This window comes from Podarcis raffonei, chromosome 1 (genome assembly GCF_027172205.1).
Source record: "Podarcis raffonei isolate rPodRaf1 chromosome 1, rPodRaf1.pri, whole genome shotgun sequence".
Classification (NCBI taxonomy): Eukaryota; Metazoa; Chordata; class Lepidosauria; order Squamata; family Lacertidae; genus Podarcis; species Podarcis raffonei.
Genome location: NC_070602.1, coordinates 74,968,750 through 74,986,036, shown reverse-complemented (window position 1 = coordinate 74,986,036; position 17,287 = coordinate 74,968,750). Strand labels below are relative to the sequence as shown.

The window sequence follows — 17,287 nt, the reverse complement described above, 5'->3', positions numbered from 1 at the left end:
AAGGAGTTTCAAATTAATAAGCAAAGGGAGCATCAGGGTAGATTCCAAGACTCAGCACTGCAGGATGACTGCTTCTTATATAAATTCATCATGCAGTGGTTGTAGCCACATGGGAAGAAAGTTGGCTTTGTCCTCACTAGCCCCAGCTCTTCATGCTTTTAGAAGAGTTCAATAAGGTTAGCATCTTTTTGAGGCTAACAACAATAACAACAGAGAACAAACTTCCCATGTGTAGCATTTACTCATAGTGACTTATTAAACAGCCTCCACTTTCTGTGAATTCAGACTTAAATAAACCAGTGACTGGATGGAATTCTTGACAAGAAACATTTATTTCGTATGTGGCTGAGATTTAAAAATTATATGGATGTCCAGGCTGTGGTTGAGAAAACAGGGAAGCAAAAATGTCACCAAAATTATGCTCGTTTGAAATGGGATAGGAAATTTTGAAATGGGATAGGAATTATTGGGAAGTTGGCACCAAATGGCACTGTTTTAAAATGGAATAGAATTAAAGAACAATTGTTCCCAGATGATTGTCAGATGAGCCTTGAATGGGCATGGGAAGGAATGCTGCTCTCCTTCCAACACAAAAGCCACCTTCTTGTCCCCTGGCACCCAGGAGATCATAGAATCATGAAGGGCCATTCAGCTTAGCATAATGTCTTTGCAGCCTGGGTAACACCAAATCAAGCTGCATTCTGTGAGGAACAGTTGCTTACTTCAAAAGCAGCCTCAGTCGAAATCAATGTTCATTTAATCTGTAACTCACAGATTAAAGTGCAAAGCATTTGTAACTGATTCTAGCCTCTGGAGAAGTTCAGAGAGCTCACCTGCTCTAGCAAAGCAGTGTTCCCCACCTTCCAGGTCAGGTGCCATTACAGGTGAGTGACTGGAGGCCTCTCTGTGCACAAACATATACTGTATGTACTGTGAGAGGGAGAGGGATGATACAGTATATTGCAACAGATGTACCTTGCAGCTAGGTGACCCCATCTCTGAACGTGTCTCCAGCTCCATCACTGCCAGCAAGGACTTGTGACTTCGTGGAGGTGATGCTTGCTACATCTCCGGACCCTGCTTGGTCTGCTGAGCTGTGGGCCGGCCCATTAAACTGGTTTGCCTGGGTTTCAGAACAGGACTGTTTTCTGTTGTCTCTCATTCTTTGCAAGCTCACACCAATATTAATAGACATCGCGTCGTTTCCTTGTCTGTGCGTGTATCTCATTTCAGTGGTGCGTTCCTGTGTCACACCTGCACATCCCAGTTAGTATCTTCCATTCTCATTCTCATTTCTGCTTCTTGGGACTCGCTCTGCTTATTACTTTTGATCTAATGCAAACTGGAACAAGCTCAGTGCACAGGTGAAAGCTAAGTGCACCACTAAAATTCCACTCAGCACCAAAGCACTTCAGCGCTGTGCTCCCTGAGCCACTGGAGATTTCTTCCTTGAAATGATCACTGATCAGGCAGCCTTAGGTACACACTTTCATTCATGCACCTGAATTCTGGAAGCTCCATGATCTTCAGAGTGAAAAGAGAATACCATCTCCATGGATATTCACTCTGCCAAGAAGTCCTTACTGAATGAAAGGAGAATCCTGCCTGGGTAGATAGGGGGAAAAAAAGTACCACACTTTTGCCCATGTCTCAATTTTGTGCATTCTTTTTGTTCCACAGAACAAATCTATAGCCATTAGTAAGAAATGATGTTTCTGAGAATGAATAGTGATTATTTCCATATGATACCAGTTCTGTTATCAGGACTGATTGCTTTCCTCTAGCAGACACCTCCTCTGGGAAGGAGTTAACTGTCTGTGTATCCCTTTCCATAAATGGCAGTATTAAAATAATCCATTGATTCATCTGAGCAGTGAATTCTCTGCTTTCCCCCTGCCCTGTTTTATGTCTGTGGTGGTTCCTAAACTTTTCAGCCATTGTTGCAAGTTCCAGCTTCCAGCAATAGGCTATACGTAACCGTTAACAATGCAGTGGGACATTTTGTGCTTACTACACTTCCTGCATTGTTAATATTAAGGAAAGGTTGGGATTTCTGGGTTGCAACCTGCTGACTTTATTTTCAGAATCAGATCAGCATCAGAAACCGATGTATTTAAAGTAGGTCCCACACAGTTCCTTCATCTCATCTTTATGTATTTATGCAAACTTAAACGCTTATTATTTTGATAAGCTGTTTTAAATGTCCTGTGGGATGAAGGGGAGGCCTGCATAATTGTAGTGCTTTATTCTTTGGTAGGTCTTGATGTGAATCTTGCTGAACTTTTTACACAGAAGCTTTAGTAGAAATCATTGGTTATTTATGAAATGCAACGATCTCTGAATAGGACTGCAGTTTCCAGCATCTGTGTTTGTGAAATAAAGCTGCCATTCATTGAGAATATGAGGAGGAGATGATATGCGTGTTGAAATTGCAGAACATACTTTATCACTACGAGCTACTGGTGGGGGGTTATTTTTTTGGTAATAATTCGCTGTGTTTAAACAACAATAAGAGACTCTATAAGTAGGAGACTTGCACAACAGAAAGGTGGACTGAAACTGTCTCCACAATGCTCTAGTTTCCCGTTTGTAGAGAATTTTGACACAGAAGAGCATTCAGACATGGTATCTCATATCTGCAGTCCAAAGAGACACAGTTTATTCCACCTCCTCAGCATTCTGCTGCATATGCAGACCAGGTCTGGTATATGGCTGGGTTATTGGAGAGCTCCAGTTGACGGAAATCTTCACCAAAAAATTGCATGGATGCTCAGTTTTGTGTATGTGTACACACACGGGGGGAGGGGTGTCAAATAGTACTTCATACAAGCCAGTTCTGGATTCCTTTTAGGATTTGGTTAATCACTAAAATAATATATATGTTATTTTTATTAACGAAAAGAGCTTTATTTATGTAGTAAAGTGTGTCAGCTTCTGCCTTCATCAGCTGCTCTGGTAAAATTAAATGAAGCTTTTTTCAAGATAGCCATTACGGATTTCTCCACCTTTTTTTTGTCAAAACAGAACATCACCAGCAAATCTTGCAATATAATCCATATAGGTAAAGGTAAAGGGACCCCTGACCATTAGGTCCATATAATTATAATCCATATAATACAATCCATATATAATTATAATCCATATAATTGACTGCAAAAAAGGGATGTCATATCCAGAACATAATAAAAACTACAACCAACATGTTTTAGAAACCAAAAAAAGGGGTGAAGCCAGTTGCTAAACATTTCAGTCCTGAGAACCTGTCAGACTTTTCAATAATTGCTATAGATATGCTAACAGATCCAGAAGTGTTAGCAAAGAGGGAAAATACAAGGATGTACACACTGGGACACTTAACACTGCATGGCCTCAACCTGGAGTATAAGACCCACCAGCATCATAAATAAAACCCTTCTGAGCATTCCATCCTCAAAGCTCTATAACTCCCACCTTGGAAACAGCTCCACTTTTCTTAGAACAACTGATGGAGACAGAAGCCAGCACACAGGTTACTTCTTAATCACAGTACCCCCCCCTATATATATAAATAAATAAAACATCCATCCATGCATGGGAATGATTTCAGTGGCTTGTAAATAAGAGGAGCCCTGTCCAAGGCCTATCTGTTCCAGCACTCTGTTTCCCACAGTGGCCAGCCAGATGCCCCTGGGAAGCCCAACAGCAGGGCACGAGATCAGTGGCCCTCTTCTGTTGTTCCCCAGCAAATGAAGACAGTATATAGAGCCATCATGACTTGGTGGCCATTGATAGCCTTGTCTTTCATCTTTGTCCCATGGATGCACTCTTTCCAGGTTCTCCTTTCACTTTTTAAATAACTAGTTTTCCTTGTTTTCTGTAACATTCTCACCTTGTGCAAGGCCTCTGCAGGAAGAGGTAGCTGCCCTTTCTCAGTCAGATTCTCATCTCTGCTGGACCCTTCCTCGCATTGCTATTTCTGATCATGCTCCCTTATCTACAGTCACCCTAGACCTGCCTCTCTTTTCCAAGATCCCTTCCTGCTGGATTGTTTGGTGCATACCTATCCTTTTGCTTTGCTCTTCTACCCTAACATTTATACAACCTAACCCCTTTTAGAGAACGTCTATCTTTAGCCATCTTTGCTAGCAATGTGTTTCCCACTTTGCAAAGGAGGAAGTGCTGGAATGTCTCTGAGGGCTGCCATCCCAACTGAATTCAATGGGACATGCTTCTGAGTAGATATGCATAGGATTGCTCTGGCGTTGTTTTAATAGCAATGAGACAAAGGAGGAAGGACCTAATTAAAGGGCCATTAGCCACAAGAAGCAGAAACATGGCTGTATGGAACTTGCTGCTAGGTTAACATGCCCATGCCCTCCTTGCTCATGGAGATGGACACTGCCATCGTGGTTACAGGCAATATATGGTGCTATATTGCAGAGCCACTGTTTCTTTTTGCTTCAGGCTCATCACAGGAGAGCAATGTCTGAGCAGCGTTAAAGAGCCCTAGTGCGGAAGCTGCCTTAAGATGCTCTGTCGTTATGTTTCTCAGCATAAGATAAGACACATGGGGGTGGCAGCCAAAAACCTTGAGTTGGGCCTACCACCAACTGCTTCCTTTGTGAGTCAAGCCTAGCCAGCGTTATGATTAGGCTCGCCAAGGCAATTGCCTCAGGCAGCAGGATTCTGCCAGGAAGAGCTCTTGCTACTGCCACTTCTTACTTCTCCAGCAAACAGAGTTCCCCAGGTACCTCTTGCCTTCCCTAGAGAACTAAAGAGAATCGGCAGCAGCAAAACTCTGGCTTTAGCGTTGGGAGAGGGGGAAATGGAAACTTCCCTTTTCGCCTCAGGCGCCAAAATGGAATGGGCTGCTCCTGGAGTCGTTACTTTTCACAAGCCCCAAACTTGTGCTGTTACTGTCAAAACATATTCTTGCCCTGACCCACCCCTTATGGCTGCCATCCTGAATGTGTCTCATTTTTGAAGTACAGTAGACCCTCGGTTGTCGAACGCTTCAGAAGCCAAACAATTCGGAACCCGAACTCCGACAACCTGGAAGTGAATGCTTCTGTTTTCGAACGCGCCTCAGAAGTCGAATGCCTTCCGAGGCACATTTCTCCATTTTTAAAAAGGAATTTGCCAACCAGCAATTACGCCTCTGTTGTCAAACATTTCGGAAGTCGAACAGTCTTCTGGAACGGATTACGTTTGACAACCTAGGTTCCACTGTAATCCCTTCTCCCAAAACACAGCTCTGCAAGTAGGGGAATTACTGCCCCCTCCTTTGAAAGAGGGATAGCCCCAACCCTTTTCATGGGGGATGCTATTATTACTGCTGGTGCCAAGTGGAAACTGCATTACTTTATTGTTAGCAATAGGAAGAACTTTTTGGAGGTAGTTTTAAATAAATAAATATACATTTTTTTCACTCTTTTGTAATTCTTTCCATTTTACTAGCTGCCATAAACTCTTAGGAGAAGCAGGCTATGAATGTTTTAAGGGATAAAATAAGTTGTCTGGAGAAGCCCAAGATATCATAGCATTTATAGCTCCCGAGGTGGATGAGATAGTAGTGAAAGAAGATAGCTTGGCATCTTGAGTACATGTAGAATAATACTTTGCTTTTATTTTAGTGACAATGATGTTCATAGTGCTATGAGTCATCATAATGGACTCACACATTTGATCTAGCTGAACAGCCTTTTCCAGGGATTTCTATGTTGCAAAGTATTTTATTTTTCTTTCTGTAGGTTTTACAGTGAATGTATGAAATTTGGTGAATGTCAGCATTCATGTGGGAATGAAGCCAGTCCTAGTTGTCATTTGTTGTATTTCTCTCATCTTTCAGACATACCCAAGTAAATGCTGACATTTGATTAGCTCTCAGAATTCACTTGTGGGCCTTTTTTGGATTTTTGGATATTTTTCACAAAATTTGTCTGAGGTAGCCAGGATGTAAAAGTCCCCAAACTTCGGACATTCATTGTAACACATATATTAAATATTTGGCAGCGATAGGGAGGAGAAAGTGTTTGCTCTGTGTTACATGATTGATTCAAAAAAAAACACTTCTAGCATAAGTTTAGGAAGAATCTCAACTGAGTGTAGAAATGCCAATCCCATATATACTTCTGCTCCAGGAAAAAGTTTGCTACATTACTGCCTTCTACGAAGAGATCTGGAAACGATTTTTTATATTGTTTTCCCTCCTTCCTCTTTCCACTCTTATGATCTAGACACCACTAACTGTATGGAGTTGATGACTGGGAGACTTTCCAAATGTGGTAAGAACTTCCCTTCCACCTCCTCTCCCCCCCACCAGCCCCCAGCCTCCACTGAACAACCTGACTACCTTACTACCCTTTCCCTTCTCCCTTTTCTGGACACTCTTTATGACCACCCACTTTACCTCTTGCTTGCCTTTTGAGCACACACATCACCCAGTTTTTTTCCTCCACGTGTGCGCAGACCTGCCATGTTGCACAACCACTGCATCCGTGGTTCCACAGTCTTGCAAATTCCTGTTCTCACACTACCTCCTCCACCCCACCCCACCCCCCAAAAAAGATGTCTGGTGATGTTATACATGCTTTTAAGCCTTTACTCTGACTTCACTTTCAAATCAACCTTTCTCTGTTCTGCAGCCGTATACCACTTGCCTTTCTGCTGTGCTACTGCCTGGCTCCCCCCCCCCCAGCTCATGCTGAAAAGAGGACAACAAGGTTCTGCCTTCATTCCATCAGTCTCACCCCACCCACTGTTCCTAGGGAAATTCCTCTCTTGCTCCCACTACAAATGAAATATCTCATCCGGTGGTTGCATCCTTAGCTACTGTAAATAAGCTTAACTGCAGCCCAACTCACTGTTTTGCTTTTGATGGAAACAAACTGTGAGGCCTACAAGTGTAAAGTGAACAAATTTCCACTGAACAGCTCATCTTCCTTGGCTTGAGAGACTCATGCTTAATCCCTGTTCTCTCTACTCCTCTATCACCAAAGTTATCTCCTTTCTTTCTATAGTTCTTTCCAAAAATAGAATATGGCAACTCAGAACAGAGACTGAGGACCCAACTACAGATGACATTAATCAAGTGTTTTAACACAAGCATGCTTAAATCAACTTCCTTTGTTTTTAGAAAGAAAGTAGCTGGCCCCGATCTGGATTGGGCTGCGTACCATTTTTCTGTTGTACGTAATCTTGGTTGCTTTCCTCTGCACACCTTCCAGCTTGTCAATATCCTTCTTAAGTTAGGGTGCTCAGAAGGACAGAAGGTGCTCTTTTGTCAGGGAGAGCCAACAGAGAAAATTGATATGGCCAGTTGGCCACTGGACAGGGAGGCCTTCAGTTTCTGTCCTTAATTATTGCTGTGGCAGATACCCAATGAATGCTCCAGTACCTGTTTCCAACGTGGGGATTCACCTCACGTGTCAGCCTTATACAGAAACAAGAAGCAAGCAGGGACCCCCAATAGTATGTGGCAAATGAGAGTGCTGTGTCCCAGCCCCAGCTAGCCTGTCCAAGAGTCACAACAGCCTGCCATCATGAGAACAGGCGGGTGGGCTGGTGGAGGGTGGGGAGAAGCCCCCACCCCAAGCCCACTCCCTCTCCTAAAAAAGTGGGGACCAGGGAGTGACCCCCTCCCTCCCTTGCAAAGAGACTCAGCCAACGAGGCTCAGCTTCTGCCTGCCCCATTGTGAAGTGACTTGCCTAGGATAACTTGAGAGAATTGCTCCCTGCCCATAAATGAGCCATGGGGATTCTTTCAGAGGCACAGAATTGGGGCGAAGCAGTCATCTCTTTAGCAAAGGGTAACATTCAGAATTTGTGTAAGTAATCACCAAGTGGAACGCTCCACCATCATGCAGAAATGCAGCACTAAAACCCCATAATAATTCAAGCTGATCAGTCAGAATGAAGACAAGGGCATGTGGCTCTCTGATTCACTCATCCCAACAGAAGCCACAGTTTTACACAGCACTACCCAACTCTGCTACTGGGGTTGCCACTCATCGCCCTGCCACTCCCTAGCCCTGCTCCTGTTTCTTTTACGGCAGAAATAAAGAAGGCAAAGCTTTCCACACCACTTACCTCCATGCCAGCAAATATTTCAGCTGCTAAATTTCTGCATGACACTGGCAGGCTCCTGTTAGAGGCACAGGAGCAAGGCCAGGAGACAGTGACCCTTGCTGCTGCTGTGCTAGTGTACAGAACTGCAGGTTCTGCTCAAAGGGAACAAGCTGGAGCACCCATCTGTGGAAGAAATCAGCAGCTGGCACAAGCAAGGTGTTCACCTGGTGCACCAACCCAGAGCGATCACCAATTGACTTCAGCAGCGGTGCGGATCCATTTTCAGGGGGCAGGCTGGATCTGGCTGTCAATCACCTGATGACATATGACCCCGTTGCAAAATTTAAACTGGACTCAATACAGGCTGCACTTGCAAAGGAACAATGGAAGCACACCCTAAGGTTCCCAATAGTTCCTTAGCAGCCGTGGCTCTCATGTGACATCAGGAGAGTAACAGGTGGGTGTGTTGGGATGAGGATGGCCTCGGTGGCCAAATCAGACCTACAGGCTTCCAGGTTTCCTACCCATGGGCTTCAGCAACAGAGAGCTATTGATGTGAAACAGTTCTGCTGAATTGCTCCTGTTAGCTCTAGCTACGTAGAAACCTAAGATCTACTTCGTGATTCTTGAAGCACCAAGAGTAAAATGGGCATTGTGCTGCCATTGGCTAGCTATTAGACATAGGTTGCTGCCTTTTTCACTTTGCCATAGAACACAGGTATAGTGACATAATTGTCATTGTGACACTAATGAGATCCGCCTTTAAAAAATAAATATTATAAGTTAATGAACAGGCATGAATAATACCGCATGCTGTATTCTGTGGAAACCCCAAAGCATCTGGGGGAAAGTACACCTGAAGATACTCTCTGAAGGAGAATAAGAAAAGAGGGAAGAACAAGAAGTGTGGAAGAATGTGGAAGAAGGCAGATATAGCAGGCATAGAGTGGTTGGGTTTGGGACTGCAAGTGGGGTCCCTGTATTCTCTTGAAGCATTCATGTTCCTCTCTAGGGCTGAGTTCTGCACGCTACGCACTGCGCAGATTGGATGCCTCGTCCCACCCCACAGTGTCACCATCAGTTCTTCCCCTGGTTGGAGTAGTTTTTCACGTTTAATGAAGTTTCCCTACTTTTGGAGAAATGAATAGATAAACGCTTTAATTCTTTATTCAGCACTTTTAAAATGAAAAAGCGGCCAGAAGCATAGGAGTTGGAAAAAGTGACGGCTGAGCTTGTTGGCTGGTATGCACATCTGTTATTTCAGTTGTGAAGCCAGGAACACTTCATGGCTAAGAGGTGTCCTGTTATATTTTTTTCTAATCCATCTATCTTTATTGCCAGTTTCCTGCTGTGAGTGTCCTTCTATTTCTCTCTTCTTTGGCGATCACTCGTGGTAAGATTGTCTTCCATGAGCACAGTCTTAACGGTGTGTCCGTAAGTGACTGTGAAGGCCAATTCTGGATCCACACATCCTTCCACAGTTAGATTATTTTTCATCTTTGGAAGTATAGTCAGCATAGCCAGGACTTCCTTACTTAACTGATGATTTCCAAACTGTTTTGAAGGATGTTAAATTGTAGTTGTTACCCTATATAAATACCATTGTTCCAATTTAGCTTACAGAGGGAATCTTACAGATCAGAATAAGCTGCTCCTCCATGCTTATTACTTCTGAGTTGTCCCGATCACCTTGTGCTTCCTGTGGCTCAGCCCAAATGAGTTACTACAGTGAGCCACAGTATTCTTTTCATTGGCTTGTATCCTGGTGACAATAAGGAGGTATATGGATTCTGGATAGTCTTTCTTTCAGTTTTATGTAGACTTTGAATTACTCCTTGATGCTGTAAGCAAATGTGACCATATCTGCCAATTAGGTGTTGCTTCAAGTGACTATGTAAACAAGACAAGAGTAGTGGTCTTTTCAAAAGCTAAATTAATTAACAGCTGACATGACTGTCAATGGCTACTGCCTAAGAAGTTCAGGACAGGACACACTCACTGTATTCCTTGACCTTAAATTGCTGGAGTGAACAACAGAGAACAAAGTGATTTATTAATGCTTCGTAGATAAATAGGTACCGGTCTGGCGGGAAGGTAAACGGCATTTCCGTGCGCTGCTCTGGTTCACCAGAAGTGGCTTAGTCATGCTGGCCACATGACCCGGAAGCTGTACGCCGGCTCCCTCAGCCAGTAAAGTGAGATGAGTGCCTTTTATAGTGCATTAGGAATTGATCACTATTGGAAATGCAGTGCTGGCCTAAATTTACTATGTTTTAAGCAACTCATTGCGATGGACAGAAAGGGGTTTTGTTACAATTGCACTACAGTGTAGAATGGCTACCAATGAGGAGTTTTGTTTTGTTTTTAAATCCTGACATTTTCCTTGGTGTTACTGGTTTTAATGTCACAGTGAATGCCTTGGGTCAGATTTTCAGATACTTAGCAGCTGGATCCAACTTACAGAAATGAAACCTTTGTAGAATTTCTTAAAATGTATTCCCTCAGAAATGACTTGCAAATTTACTAAGAGTCATTTCACGCTTTGCACAGCAGCCTGGGTGTGCTGGTGTTCACCACCCATGTTGGTTGTGGAAACAAAATGTGAAGGAGGTCTGATGCTCCCAGGTGCTCAAGAGGGTGTGCTTTGTAATGGCTCCCTGACACATGTCACAGGGCCTTTCTGCAATTCCTGTACTGTTGAGCCTATAGCATATTGAGAAAAGGGTGTCTGAAATTAGAAAATGGTGCCATTCACTTGCAGATTTCTGTTTCTAGTTCAGCCACTAGGTGTAATAATATTCACCATTGCCTAGTGTCATTTGGCACAATTCTGCACTGTAGGATTTAACCCCCACTTAACAGCCGACATGCAGTGGACAAATCATGCTTAGTTTGGTCAAGTACACCTGCTCACTCTTCAGAACAGGCACACACAGCCAAAGAACACAGCAGAAAAATGCCTAGTCTGCTTGCTTTCGCTGCGTGTGCCTTTCCCCTGGGAAGAGGTGGTTGCAGCTGAATCACACAGACCCAGTATTTTTCTGGATCGCCGCACAAAGAAGTCATGCCTCCCAAGAGGAGGGGGGAAAGAACCCCTCAAAGAAGTCTGTTCCTTGCAAAAGGGCTTCTTTATCCCTTTCCCCGAGAGGTGCATGCTGAGCAGGGGCTAAACTGCCAAGCTGCTTTCCAAAGCACCTCCCCTACCCTGCATTTTAACAGCTCTCTGGCAAGGGATTTTAACAGGTGAGTGTGGATGCCCACTCTCTCAATCATGTTATTATCACAAAATTGACAGGTGGGTGATCCCATCCGCCTGTCACATTTGACCCACAAGACTGATCCTGATAAGGAACTGGCCCATGGAGTAAAAAAAAAAGTTCCCTCTCCTGTCCTAGACATTTTAAGTTTGAATACTCAAAATGCTTTAGCCGTTCTTCTTAGGGAAGGTGTCTCTATCTTTCCATTATTTTATGTGCCCTTTTCAATACCTTCTCTAACTCTGTATCATCATTTGTGAGGTGGGGAAACCAGAAATGGAGGCAGTGGCCACCACAAGACTTCTCATCACAAAGGAGGCCCATTGGCCCTGGTCAGAGTTGAGCTCTCCCAACAATGTATCAGACTTTGGCATCATTTCTTTGTGCTTATAATTCCTTACTAATGAATACTGATAAGGGGCCTTAAGGGAAGAGCTGAAAGAGTGGTAACAGAGATACACTGAGGTTTCTGGAAAATGTATGGATATAGGAATAATACCAGAAGTAAAAATTGGACTGTTGTGGGATGGTTGTTTTGTTTTGAAATTGACAACACCTACCTCCCCAATCATCTTTTCAGTGAAATATGACATGTTTCCTAAGAGCAGGCATTTACAGTGAACAAAACCAGAGACTGAGCAAAACTTTTCTCATGAGAAAAGCATAGACTATTTGCTTGCTGTGATCTTATTTATGTCCAAATACCTCAGGGACAAGTGGTTTTTTTTAAAAAAAATGTGTTGGTATGTTAGAGGGAGATATGACCTTAAGGGTTTAGCTAAAGTTAAGGAGGGGTTTCCACTTGCATTTTTGAGGGTAAGGTGGAGTCTCTGAAAGGAAACTGCCCTAAACTGAGTCAGGCCATTGGTCTATCAGCTCAGTATAGTCTATGCTGATTGGCAGCAGGCCTCCAGGGTTTCAAACAGGAATCTCATTGAAGATCGAATGTGGAGCCTTCTGAATGCAAAGCAGTTGTTCTGCCACTGAGCCATGACCCTTCCCATTCAAGTTTCTAACATCACCAACTTCCAAACAAAATTTGAATAGCATCACCATCTTTTCTCTTGATATATCCATGTATATGGCATCAAAAGGAAGGCAAGTGCATCATTTCTCTTACTTGACCGAAGCAAAAGAGAATATGTTGGCTTCTTCGGCAAAGTTGCCTGCAACATTGAACTTGCTGTGTCACAATAGCTTCCTAACAAATGGTGAATATATTTAGAACTAGTGTCTATTACACTCTCCATCTGGATACTGTCTTCTTTCATACTTTGAAACTTCTGTTTTGGACCAAATTTGATTGCAGTGCTTTCCTTGTGGCCTTAAGTAGCATCTCTGCTACATTCATGAATTGGCTGGTATTTATCTGCTTCCTTGGGACTTTGGCACTTCCTTTGTATCCAAGTATTTGCCTCCTTATCTGATACTCAGGCAACATCCATCACTTCTGTTTTCTCATAAACTGATCCTTGTAGCTATGATTCTTTTTATCCTCTGCTGTTTAAGTTGTCAGCTCTTTGGAACTACTTATCCTTATGCATTGCTATTCAGAAGGTTGGTTAGTGTTTACAGACCAGCTTATTCAACAGGGTGCATTCCTCTCTGAACATATTCTGATATTTCAATGACTTTCCAGAAATCCAAGCTGGGTTTCTAGGCTACAACTTCTCAAGCAAAGGGATTGAAACACATTCTGCTAATGTGTTCCAGCCCCAGCATAGCTACAGTATACTCTTGCAGACAAGTATTCTGTGTGCATAACAGAAAACAAGCATTGCTTCAAAGATCTTATAATGTAGAAGAAGGAAAACACATGCACAGAGTGGTAGCCAGCTGAGTTTTACCCAGAGTGGACCCATTGAAATGAATGGACGTAACTTAGTCATGTTCGTTTCATTGAGTCTCCTCTGAGTAAAACTTTACTGACTTACACTCATAGTCTACTGACGCACGACTAATTTGTCACATGAGTCTAAATACCTATAAACTGAGTTTTTCCACTGCACTGAACAGCACTACAAAACCTAGTTGTGGTGACCAACATGGCAGTTTCACAGTGGTTGACACTCACTGCTTTTTTTCTAAAAAATAATATTTTAGGGTACTCTTGTTTTCCTACTCATATTGAAATACTGCCCCCTCAATGAGGCCAAACTTAGATTCACAAAATGTTTAGGGATATGCATAACCCTGCGTCCCCCTCAGGAAAAAAGCACTGTTGACATTTAACATGAGTTATCTTTCGCCACAGAACTTCAAGGATACATGCAATACCCCCCCCCTTTTTTTTTACACAATTTGCTATTCATTGAAGCCCATCTACCAATGCATTAAAGGATAGGATGAATGGGAACCTTCAATGTTGTGATTACCAGGCCCCTGGTTGTTTGCAAATCAGCAGACAAAATTGTCCAAGGGCCAGCAGTTTGATTCCCTCTACCCCCTCCCCCCTGCCCCTGCCCTGCCACTAACAGGACATTTATTTCATTCCCAACATGGGTACCATGGTAAAAACAAACGAAAGTGCTGAATACATCAATCCCAGGTTCTCCTGCTTTCAGCTCCCGGGAATACTTTCACAAAGATTTCTCGTAGACCCCATTGATATTCCATCTAAAAATTCTGATTAATATAGTAGCGACAAAGGTCAGCCTTCTTTGTATTTTAAAGAAGGGCAACCCAGATGATTGAGAGTGTTTGAAAATGCAAAGGGGAATTAGGCAAGTATAGACCCTGTATAGTATAGACTCTTCGTGACCCCAATACAGGGTCTATACTAATTAGGCAAGTATAGACCCTGTATTGGGGTCACGAAGAGTCGGACACGACTAAACGACTAAACAACAGACCCTGTATTAAGATTAATATACATAATATTAAAATTATAAATCTCCTTTAAGAATTTTGCCAAGTGCTTTGCATTTTTACATAAATAGTACTGATGTTCTTGGTTCCTGGTTGTCTTCTATATTCCTCTGTGAAAACAGCTCAGTATCCATTCTCCTTCTGCCTTTCTTCTGCCTGCTTTTTCTGCACTTCCTTTTGCCTCTGATCTTCCTGAATAAATTGATCAGCTCATAGTTCAAAAACACATGCACGTTCTTTTACCCTTCTCGGCAGCACTTGTAGCTCTTTTTTTGCGCTTTATTTCACACTTTTTGTTTACTGGTTCCATTTAGCGTGTGAAGGCATGGGGTCCAAAGCCACGTGAGAATCCAACTTAACCACAGAAGGGCATCTAAGGGTGAAACTTGCATTCCTCTTCTTTCTCTTCTAGGATCATGTTCGTACATGAGCTTTAAATCTCTCTCATGCTATTTCACAAGACTCTTGAGCTTCTTGTGCTAATGTCTGATTACTGGTAAGGCAGAAGACTATGGAAGAAGAGAGACATTTGTAATGGGAATTAGTATTCTAGCCAATGTAGGTCTATTTTCTACCTTGCGACCCAAAGTTTCTGTATAGATGTGTATCACCACCATAAAGATATGATAGGGGGTGGAGATGATGGTGATTTATAAAACAGCTACGTTCTGAGAGTTCAGGAACCTAGATAATTTCCTTTGAGTATAACGTTACAGATTAGATTGTAATTCTAGAAGCTGAAATCTATTTGGAGATGGCACTGACGTCACAAAAATGTAGCCAAGCATAATCAATACCTCTCCACCTATTTGGGAGAGAGAGAAATTATGAAGACTCTAGCAGCATGGCCTTCTCCCTAGACATGTACATGTGCTAGGGGAATTGCTAGCAGGAAATGGGCTTCTGTCAGGCAGCTGGGTTAGCGTGTTGTCAAGTGATGTAAACTGCTACCTTGGCAATGTAGGCTGAGCAGAGATTAGTGACGTCTGTAGATGAGGGCTTGGGGACCTTTCTCTCTCTAGTTATTGTTATTGTTGAGTTCCCAGCTCCCATCATCCCCAGGCAGCATGGCTCCTCGTTATCACTATCATGTATTGTTATTTAAATGTATATGGCCACCCATCAGTTAAATTCTCCAGGCTGTTTGCAAAATAAAAACAAATGGTCATGGGTCATGGGAATTGTAGTCCCAACATCATCTGGAGGGTCACAGATTTGTAGGGCAAATTAGGAAAATGCAGGAGATGTATGTAAGGCAACTGTAAAAGCAATACCCCCCCCCCAAAAAAAAAACCACTTTGGAATAATTTGAATAGTAAATATTCCTGATAAAATATTTAATATGAAGTCCATCCAGTGCAGTATGTCAGATGTTGTACTTGTTTGGAATAATAATTTTTAAAAGATCAAGGAAATGTCATGTTATCTCACAAACTACTCCAGCACGACCATTTCATGCATAGCAGAAGTGCAACCACGACTTTACCATTGTTGTTACCGTTTTCATACTTATTTCTGAAGTTACACCATTCTTCCAGTGGCTGTCTCTAGCAGCTGCAGGGAACAGGACCTTTTCAGAAAAATGCAAAGTTAGGCTGAGTAGTACATATGCAGTTACCTCCAGAAAGTAGTGAGGGGTTTTTTGTTGGTTTTTTTGTTTTTTAAGCATACAACAACCTCTGTCTGCCTTCTGTTGCTGTTTCGTTATGCAGCAAGACTCTGCCATATTCATTCCTTACAGACACTTTGCAGAGAATCAGTGCAGAGGGATGTGTGTCTTTAAACTTGTTTCTGCTATAAATTAGTAATTAACACACACATCTATTTTGTGTGTGTGTGTGTGTAATTCTAGCTGGAAATTTTGACAAAGTGTACACAAGAAGCTGTTGCATAATATGCAAGACTAAATTTGCTATTTTTAAAAAGTTAGAGGAGGCGGAATTTACAAAATAACAACGCAATCACACACAGAAACCTGTTTACATGTGAGCATGAGGACCAGAGCGTATAACAAAGTGTCGTACACATATCATTTTGCGTGTGTGCAAGATTTCAGGGTTTGGTTCGTTATGCCTTTAAATCTGAGGGAGATAAAACTTTTGATTCCCTTCAAAATTCTGGAAATCTTATCTCTCCATTATTCCTTTTGCTCCAGCATCATGCAAGAAACAGTGGGGCAGTTGTGTCTCAGTTGTTCTTAATCATGGCACCTCTGGAGGATGCTCTGCTTTCTACTTTTTCCCTGTACTTTTTTTATATCAGTCCTATATAGCCTATATAGTCACAAACCATGTCTTAATTTCTGTGACTGCAACACCGAGTTAAGTGAACAGAAGACCACTGAAATCAATGGTCTTGTGTGTACTTAACTAGGTTTGTGAAGGATTATGGCCAGTGTAAGCCTTGTTGTTGTAGATGGAATGCAGGAGAGCAAATGGATGCGTGGCTGTTTCACAAACCAGGGGAAGATCTGCACATAAATGCCTGCTAAAACTGAAATTTCCAAGTCTTTGCTATTGAAAACTCACGTTGATGCTTTGCTGACAAGTCCCTAAGGAAAGGGACTGTTTTCTGTGAAAGTGAAAAGTGTGAAAGACTGTCTTATGAGAAGTGAAGTGTTACACTTTCCTTGCAACTTGGTCCTTCTGGTAGTGTGGCTGGTGTTGTTCTGCTCAAGTTGCCAGCTGTATAGGGCAAGTGGAGAGAGAATTGCCTTCTAGTCTGGTCACTTCAATTCTTACCATTGTGCAATTGGTGGCCATTTTTGTATCTACTGATATTTAAAATAATCAATATATGCAAATAAACAATGGTTACACACACACACACACACACACACACACACACACAGGATGACTCTATTTGAGCCAGAATGGACTTGATGTTAAGTGCCATGGCTGCCACTTCAACATCACAGTTTGGGTTGCTTAAGCTACAATCCTACAACCACTTTCTTGCGAATGAGCACCATTGAACTCAGTGGGGTTTACTCATGAGTAGACATGTATCGGATTGTGCTGTTAGGCATGACTAACACACAGTGATCCTTGGTATGTCTGTTCACACATCACACAAAGATTGCTAGAAGCAAGATTTTAACAAGGATTTCACTGTGG

General features: G+C 42.5%; 1 protein-coding gene across 15 annotated transcripts in view; it reads left to right on the top strand.

Annotated features, from left to right (window-relative positions):
- BRSK2 (BR serine/threonine kinase 2) overlaps positions 1-17,287 on the top strand; it is a 389,480-nt gene that overhangs the window by 366,712 nt on the left and 5,481 nt on the right. For 4 of the 15 annotated variants that reach the window (XM_053394348.1, XM_053394357.1, XM_053394301.1 and 1 more), the window contains one exon: positions 6,216-6,263. The exons of the other annotated variants lie outside the window; for them this stretch is intronic. In XM_053394348.1, coding sequence (XP_053250323.1) covers positions 6,216-6,263 — 48 coding nt within the window. The remainder of the gene's footprint in view (positions 1-6,215; positions 6,264-17,287) is intronic. 15 annotated transcript variants of the gene reach the window in all.